This window comes from Muscardinus avellanarius, assembly GCF_963383645.1.
Source record: "Muscardinus avellanarius genome assembly, chromosome: 7".
Classification (NCBI taxonomy): domain Eukaryota; kingdom Metazoa; phylum Chordata; class Mammalia; order Rodentia; family Gliridae; genus Muscardinus; species Muscardinus avellanarius.
This window is the reverse complement of record NC_137793.1, coordinates 3,626,973-3,635,879: the sequence shown is the minus strand read 5'-3', so window position 1 is coordinate 3,635,879 and position 8,907 is coordinate 3,626,973. Positions and strand designations below refer to the sequence as shown.

At 56.0% G+C, this 8,907-nt stretch overlaps 1 protein-coding gene across 1 annotated transcript in view; it reads right to left on the bottom strand.

Moving 5' to 3' along the window:
- ACSL6 (acyl-CoA synthetase long chain family member 6) overlaps nucleotides 1-4,254 on the bottom strand; it is a gene marked incomplete at both ends in the record, with an annotated part of 59,205 nt that extends 54,951 nt beyond the window's left edge. Inside the window, one exon of the mRNA XM_080699362.1 lies at nucleotides 4,206-4,254. Within this exon, the coding sequence (XP_080555488.1) occupies nucleotides 4,206-4,254 (49 nt within the window). The remainder of the gene's footprint in view (nucleotides 1-4,205) is intronic.
- Nucleotides 4,255-8,907: the final 4,653 nt, after the last annotated feature.

Here is an 8,907-nt window from a genome sequence, read left to right as displayed (position 1 = left end):
GGGTCACAGGTTCAAGGCCAGCCTAGGCTGCTTAGTGAGACCTTGTTTCCAAATAAAAAATAAAGCAGAGCTAGAGGTGTAGCTCAGAGGTAGAATCATGGAATTGGCATCAAAATAGGTGCTCAGTGAAACAGAACTAAATCAGCATGTGGCAATACCCCCCCAAACACACACACACACACACACACACACACACACACACACACACACACACACACAGAGTGCTCCATTCTGTGACTATCTGAGAGCCTGCTCTGGACCTGTGCTGATTAAATACACAATGTACCTTCTGGTACAGGAAAGCCCATAACTTTCACCTCTTTTTGCAACTAGGCCGGAAGCTCGCCTGCACGCACCCTGTATATGGGGCAGCCCTGGGTCCTTCCTGGGGCGGCAGCTGCGCCAAATGCAGTTTGCTAAAGGTCATGCCCGAGCCCTCAGCCAGTCACAGGAGAGAAGGCCCGCTGAGAGCGGAGGGCTGGGTTCTGCCGCCCTCTGGTGTCAGTGAGCTCGCATTGCAGGACACTACTGTTACCAAGCAGGCCGGGGAGGACTAGGCTTGCTTGCTTCCTTTCTTTAGCTCGCTCTTTCTTTCTTTCTTTCTTTCTTTCTTTCTTTCTTTCTTTCTTTCTTTCTTTCTTTCTTTCTTTCTTTCTTTCTTTCTTTCTTTTCCTTCCTTCTTTTCTCCCTTCCTTTCTTTTTTTTCCTGTGGCACTGGGGATGGAACCCAGGGGCGTTCCACCTCTGAGCTGCACTCCCGAGCCCTACTTTTTACTTTTTATTTTAGAAACAAGGTCTCACTAAGTTGCAGAAAGCCTCACTCACTAAGTAGCTGAGGCTGGCCACGAAGCTAGGAGCCTCATGTCTCAGCCTCCAAGTACTGGAGGCATGTGCCACCACGTCCAGCAATTTTTCAAAAAAAAATTTTTTTTTGAGGTGTGGTCCTGGCTGTTGAACCCAGAAGCATTATACCTTCAAGCTACACTCCTAGGCTTTTTTATTTATTTTTATTTTTATTTTTTTGCGGGTCTGGGTATAGAACCCAGGGGCATTTGACCTCTGACCTGCACCCCAGCCCTATTTTTTATTCTTTATTTTGAAACAGAGTCTCACTGAATAGCATGCAGAGGGCCTCACTAAGTAGCTAAGGCTGTCCATGAACCACGATCCTCCGGTCTCAGCCTCCCAAATGCTGGGAGTACAAGTGTGCGCCACCACACCCAGCTCTTTTTAAAATTTTGAAAGCAGGCCTCGCTAAATTGCTGACGTTTAGCCTTGGACCTGTAATCCTTCTGACTCAGCCCCCCAAGTACAGGCTGCGCCACCACGCCTGGCTCCAGGCTTTCTTGTGAGGCGTGTGTCTAGCTGACTGGACAGCTGTCTCTTCTCCCTGGAGCTCCACCATCTGTCCCAATCCCTGCTGCCTTCCTGGGCCTCTTCTGGCAGACCCAAACCTCACTCCTGCTCTCCGCCTTAGTGCAAGCCTCGGGCGGGGTGGGAGGATCGATGGGGCCACACTGAGCCAGAAGGTGCAGGTCAGCATCTGCCCTGGTGACCCCAGGGCAGACACCTGCACCTCAGTCTTTGGGCTGGCAGCCCTGCCTCACCCCATTAGAGCCACCCCACTTCCCTTCGGGCAGGGCCAGGGCTGGGGCCTCTTCCCTTCTTTCTGGAAACCAGCCTCAACTCACGCCATTCTAGGTCATATCTATTTCCATCCATAATATCGTAACACACTCCCACCACTTTTCCGAGCCCCCCAGTCTCTTCCCCTGGCTGGGCCAGGGTCCCTTGTTGAAAACCTTCTCCTCCAGGTTGAGGAAGGGGTCGCGACCCAGGTTCCACGGGCACAAGCCCCAGGGACTCGCCTCCCCATCACGGCTATCTCTGCACACCTCAGCTGGTCTGATTTTTGCTCTGTGGAGTTTGGCCAACTGCTAGACTGCCGGCCCCAGACAGACACCCCTGCTGCAGAAGCTCACTCGGCTAGCACTGGGCCTCTGAACAAGGGCATGTGGCCGTAGCAGCCTAAGGGAGCCATGTCCTTTGAGAAATGTACCCACCAAGATCTGTGTCTCTTGACTTGGCACAAAGGTGCCATACAAGGGGTAGAACTTTCGGCGCTCCCACTGCATGGAAGGCACATTTCCCCACACCGGGGCGGCATCTGACTCACACTGGACCTTCGATTTCACTGTCTCCTCCTTTACCACCCAACAAGGAGGTGAGATCAAAGCCACAGCCAGAGTCTCCCCCACATCATTCTTTTGCTGAGGGCCTAAGAATGGCCTCGCCCCTCCCTGTTTCCCCTGGGAGCACAAAACTCTATTAAGGAGCAACACTGCCCCTCCCGTGTCTGGCTGAGTGGAAGGCCTTGGCAGCTGGCTTGGACCCCAGACCACAAGATGGGCTGCAAGGCAGAGTGCCTTTTCAGGTGTGTTCTCTACACCGCAGGTCTCACCCCCAGAGAAGGGCAGGGCAGTGTCCAGGCCAAATCCCAGGGACAGGGACAGAGAAGGCCCGGTCATGTGTGTGGGTGAGGGCGCTCCCTACACCAGCCTCAGCCTCCCCACTGCGTACAGAGGTGGCCTCTTGGCAGCGGCCTCCTGCCCCAAAAGTTGCACTGGCCCTTCCGAGGCCCCTATATAGACCCTCAGTGAGACCCTCCCCATTTCCTTCTTAAGGAGGCGCCCGATCACTTTGGGAAATGCTCCACCAGGAAGCAGGAGAGAGGCCAGTTTGAATCAGTGATAGCCAAACTGTTTGCAGATCAGGACCCTGGACCATGAGTGGCTTTTCTCAGGCTGCCGGTGACCCGTCACAAGTGGCCTTGCAACTCAGGCACCCCCGCTGCCACAGAAGACAGAGGCTTCAGAGAGTTGCTTCTGGACCTACCGGACAGGGCGGGGACCTGGGGGGGGGACACTAAGGGGTCCTGGCCCTGGGGAGAGACTCTGAGACCAGCCACCAGAGAGACAATAATAGTGGCTATAGCCACCACTACCACCACCATCAGCATGATTTTGACTAACCCAAACCTCAGTCCTGGCCTGCATTAACTCCAGAGGGGCCCTGCACTGCCTGTCACCAGATACTAGCAGACAGAAGGAGCTTAGGAGCTGAGGGGATTAGAGAGGTCTTACTCGGTCCCCAGCTCGGGGAAGTAGCCCTGAGGTCTAACTCCTGGCAGCGTGGGGGCGGGGGAGTGAACCTGGCCACCAACCCTGCAGGTTCGCAGAAGCGCCTGACATTGAGGATCCCAGTCTGCTGGATGTTACCCCTCTGAGAGCGGATGAGTCAGGCAGCCGCTGAGCCTCGATAAAATGAGGTGCCACCGGCCTCCGGGGACTTGCTGTGGGTACTGAAGAAGACATGCCAGTGTCAGAGAGGGCCTCCAAGGGCCAACGTCCTCCCCTCCTCTACTCAAAAGAAGAAAGTTGGCCACCTTTAAAGTGAAATAATAAACACCGACACCAGTGAGCATTTGGTCCGGGCGAGGCCAGGTGTGTAAGGTCAACTTAAGAGTCAAGCACTTCACAAGAATCACACCCTGCACACCCAGGGCGCTGGAGGACCCAGGACTCCGAGCAGAGGCCAGTGCAGGCAGGACACCGGTACCACCGCAGATCAGGGCCAGTGAGACCCTGGTGTGGGCCTGGGGAAGCCAGGCAGGGGCCCTTGTGGCCTCCAAGGGGTGCAGGGCTGAGGTGGGCTCTGTGAGGGCAGTGGACGCTGTGGCAGCCAGGGGAGCGGGCAGCCTTACAGAGATCTCGCACTCTGGCTGAAGGGCAGGCTCGGGGATCTTAAGGAGGCCCCTGGCCGGGTCGGGAAGCCCTGACCTCCTGCGGGACCTTGAGTGCCAGCACCCTAGGTTTCTGATCCCGATGATGGACAGGGACGCAGTACGCCTGTCCCCGCCTTGGCCGCGGGCCTAATCTAATCTCTGGGTCCTCCCTTAAGCCAAGAGGGGCGTGAGAACCGAAAGGAGGTGGCTGTGGGGTCCGGTGAGCCGGGCCCCTCTTACCCACAGCCCCAGCCGCCCCCCAGCCGCGGCCCGGCGCCCGCCGGATCTGGGGTGCCCCGGGGACCTTGAAGGGACACCAGGGCGGGAGCGAGGGCGCGGCAGCCCCGGGATGGACCCCCGTGCCCAGGGACACCAGGGCCAAGGGATGGAGGTCGGGGCCCCCGGCGGGGCCGGGACTTACCCGCGAACAGCCAGAGGGAGCCCCCGGACACCAGGAAGAAGGTCAGCATTTCAGCGATCGGCCGCCGGGCCGAGGAGGCCCGCAGCGCACGGTGGCCGGGCAGTCCCCGCCGCCACCGCCGCCGCCGGGTATTTTTAGCCCCCGCCTCCCGCCCGCTGCTCCCGCCTCCCGCGCGCTGCGGAGCGGGGTGGGCGGGGAGGCGGCGCCCCAGCCCAGCCCCAGCCGAGCCGCCCGAGCCGGCCCGAGCCCGCCGCAGAGCCGCCAGCCCCAGCGGACCGCGGCCTGGGGGAGGGCGCCCGCCCGCCCCGCCCCCAACGTTCCGGGAAACCGGCCCCCCCACCGCGCGACCCACCTCCGCGCGCCCGCACGCTGGGCCGGAGCTCGGGCTGCAGCGGGTCACCTGCCTCGCGAGGTGCGCTGGCTGATGGCCCGCACCTGCTGGCGCGGACGCCCCCTAGGACGGGACCTGCAGGCTCTGAGAGCTGGCATGTCGGCGAGACAGCGAGGAGAGGGGCCCACTGGGCTCTAGCTAGGCTCTGGCAAAGGGGCAGCTAGCCCGGACAGTGCCCAGACTTTCTGGGGACGCACCAGGTCAGGTGTGAGGCTACTCAAGGTCACTAGAGGCCCGTGTGGCCGCAGGGCCCTGTGGGATCCGCAGTCACAGGCCTGCCTATGATGAGTGCACAGGGCCCATCCAGCCTCCAGCGGCGCACCCCCGGGGTGAAGGGCTGCTCGCGCTGTTTGGGTGTCCGGGGCTGAAAAGAGGAACCAAGCTGCATATTTTTTTTAAGAACAAAGGCAGGCGTTGTGCTGGGCCGCAGGGACGCCTGCACCTGGGCTTCCTCTCAATTCCTCCCAAAGTTCAGGCTTCCCTAACGCCAGGGCCGCCGGTCCTCCAGCACCGAGGACAGCGCTCAGCTGCACAGCTTGCTGCAAGCTGACCTGGCCAGGCACTGAGACCAGCACCCCGAAGAGGTGGGGAGGCCAGAGAACAGAACTCAGGCAGCAGCAGGTGGACGGTGACCATGTGCCCGGCGCACACGTGAGCTCACGGCTCAGTAGCTGGGACGCGAGCCCATACGTGGACCCCTGTGAGGGTCCGGCATGCTGCTGCCCAGGCCTACCATGGGCAGCTTATAAAGGTGGAGGTGCACAGCTGTCACCTCCTGTCTTTACAGTCAGGACCTTCTTTCCTGTCACTGGGTCTGGATCCTAGGAGAGAGGCTCCTATGTGAACTCAGGCCCAGCCCAGCAAGGACTTTGCTGGAATCTCAGATTCGCAGGGCTCCCCCAACAGGGTATCACAGGGACTGGATGTCAGGATGCCCCTCCCAGCAGATGACAAGGCTGTCAGAAGCCCCCCTCTGCTCCCACTTTCTAGCTGAAGACCCAGAGGACCCCGGGGAGGCCCAGGGGGAACCCGGAGGCTGGGCAGAAAACAGCGTCTCTCCCCAGACCAGCCCGGCCTCGGCAGGGCAGTTTCTCCATAGGCCAGGGGCCCGAGTGTGTTGGGGCCGGGGGTCCCGGAACAGGGCAGCAGGCCACAGCGCCGTGCTCCTCTGCGGCAGGAGTGCTCCAGGCCCGTGTGGCTCCCGGGTGATGTCATGGGACACATTTAGCCCGGCCTGCAGCACAGTGGCGCATCCCGCTCCACTTCCTACAGACGTCTCTGCTACTTGTGAATATTTTAATTCAAAACCTGTGCCGGAGCTGCGATCACAGATTAACTGAGTATTTGTTTGTTTGTCTACTTCTGAACATGGCTTGGCTTCTCCTGAGGGAGGGGGACAGGAAGGCCCCAGCCTGGCCTTGGGATCACAGCCAGGTCTCCTCGTGCTAGGTCCCCTCCGAGGCTAAGAGGACTTGCTTTTTCCTGTCCTGCGTTCCCAAGGTCTCCTTCCTCCTTCTCCATCATGGATCATCTATGGGCATAGACAGCTGTGCCTCTGAGGTAACTTGTCATGGAACCCAGGCCCCAGAGATGTGCAGGCCAGGCTGGAGATGGGGAACTTGGACACCCTCCAAGTCACCAAGGCCAGCCAGAGCAGTGGTTAGCTCCATTCAAATGATCTCTCCCCAAACCAGTATCTCTTTTTTTTTATTTTTTGGTACTGGGAATTGAACCTGGAGTATCCTATCTCTGAGCTATTCCCTACCCCTGTTTTATTGCTGGTTTGTTATTTGGTGGGGATTGAACCCAGGGACATCCTACCTTTGAGCTACACCCCTATTTTTTATTTTGAAACAGGATCTCGCTAAGTTGCTGAGACTGGTCTTGAACTTGCCGTCCTCCTGTCACTGCCTCTCTGGCACTAAGACTGCAGACATGCACCACCATGCCAGGCCTAGTTTTTATTTTTATTTATTTATTGTGGCCCTGGGGATTAAACCCAGGAGCAATCTGCCTCTAAGATGCACCCCTAGCCCCATTTATTTTTATTTTTGAGACAAGGTCTTGCTAGGTTGCTAAAAGTCTTGCTAAGTGGCTGAGGTTGGCCTCAAACCTGCGACCTTCCCAGCTCAGCTTCCCAAGTACTAGGATTGCAGACATGTGTCACTATGCCCGGCTCAAAGAAGCATCTCTGATGGCTGGCAGGCGGGGCCCTAGTCAACTGTCTTCAACCCTGGCCCAGGGTCTGGCCTGGATAACACAGAGACCACCGACCCATTTGATGGGGCGGGGAACATCTGCCTCAGGCTGCACAGGGGCTCCGGCCTCCTCCCATTCATTCTTTGCTTAGCTAATGCTCACCACTTGTGTTCTGTGTCTGACCATCTGCTGGGGATAAATCAGAGGCCGCATAACAGTAGTCTAGCAAGGAGAGCCTGGTGCCTGAGGATGGATCCTACTCTAACCCTAGGAAGACGCTGTAGGAGAGGAAATATTTAAGTCGGGCCTTAAATCTTGGAGTAAGAGTTTGCCAGGCTTCAGGGCAGGGCAAAGAGCTGGGCCTGATGGCACATGCCTGTAATCACAGGGAGTTTTTTTTTTTTTTTTTTTTTTTTTGGTGGTACTAGAGTGGAACCCAGAGGCTTTTCTACCTCCGGGCTATACTCCTAGACCTATTTTATACTTTATTTGGAAACAGGGTCTCACTAAGTTGCCGAGAGCCTCACTAAGTAGCTGAGGCTGGCTTCAAACCTGTGCGATCCTCCTGTCTCAGCCTCCCAAGCGCAGGATTACAAGCGTGCGCCACCACGCCTGGCATCCCAGGGAGTTTGAGAGAGGATTGCAGGTTCACAGCCAGCCTCAGCGACTTCATGAGACCCTCTGCAACTTCGTGTGAGGCAAAGGATACCACCCCCAGTCTTGTCTCTGAATCAGCCATGCCATGCTGCTCTGGGGAAGTCTGCCCTCTCTGTGTTCCTTGGTACAAGGAATTGCTGATCTAGAGGTGTCTGAGTTATCAGGACTACCTAGCCTTGGCACAACTACCTTTTTGTCATCTAAATTGAGTGACAGGAGGGAGTGGTGGTGCACGCCTGCGATCCCAGTACTTGGGAGATTGAGACAGGAGGATCACAGATTTGAGGACAGCCTCAGCAAGTAGTGAAACTCTTATCAACCTAGCAAGACTCCATTTCAAAATAAAAATAAAGCTGGGTGTGGTGGTACATGCTTGTAATCCCAACATTCGGAAGGCTGAGACTGGAGGATCACGATTTGTGGACAGCCTCCGCTACTTAGTGAGGCCCTCTGCAACTTAGTGAGACCTGTTTCAAAATAAAATTGTAAAATAGGGCAGAGGTGTATCTCAGAGGTTGAATTCCCCTGGGTTCTAAAAAATAAGTAAATAAGTAAGTAAGTAAGTAAATAAATAAATAAATAAATAAATAAATAAATAAATAAATAAATAATAGGGCTGGTGGTATAGCTCGGAGGCAGAATGACCTTAGGTTCAATCCCCAATGCCACCACACACACAAAAACAGTTGAATGACCACCCTCTAGGCCTGCAAGGCCCAGTGTCCACTCTGTGTCCAGCCTAAGATGGGCTCAAGCACTGTGGGCTCAGCATTTTCTGTAGCTAGGACATCTGGCCACTCTCTGATGGTGGTAGACCCTCTGTTATTGTAATTCCCCAGCATTCTTAGTCACTCATATTTTGATACTTTCCCACATTGTAACAATATCTTTGCCTAGAGCTCAGGAGACTCACTTTCCTCGCCTCCCTTGCAGCTAGGAGTGGAGAAGTAACTTGGACTGTGCCTATGAGACATGCCTTTGTGAGCATTTGATCCAAGTTCAGCAAGGTGTGGGCGAACAAGTCAGCAATGAAATGGCACCCATCCTGCTGGCACGAGGCTGGACTCAGAAGCAATGGATGGTGAATTCTGGGTGTTGTTACTACCAGGTAAAATTTGAGTCTATTTCTTGAACCTCCCAAAATACTTTGAACAAACTAATGTTCTTCAATGTGCTCCTTCTTTATTTAAAATAGAAGTGATTTGAATGTTTTCAGCCAAGAAATCAGACTGACCCCCTCACTGTCCCACTGACCCAAGACCATGGGGGGTCTTTCTGGCCCTCCAGAGGTTGTGGCCATGGGGCTGGGCATACAGTATGATGCAGCCCCCATCCCCGTCACTGCACACACTGAGAAACAGAGGCCTGGGCTGGCGGTGCTGGGCGAGCAGAGCCAATGCTTTGCTTCCCTTGATTCAGACACTCACAAATCTGGAAAACAGAGGCAAAATAATC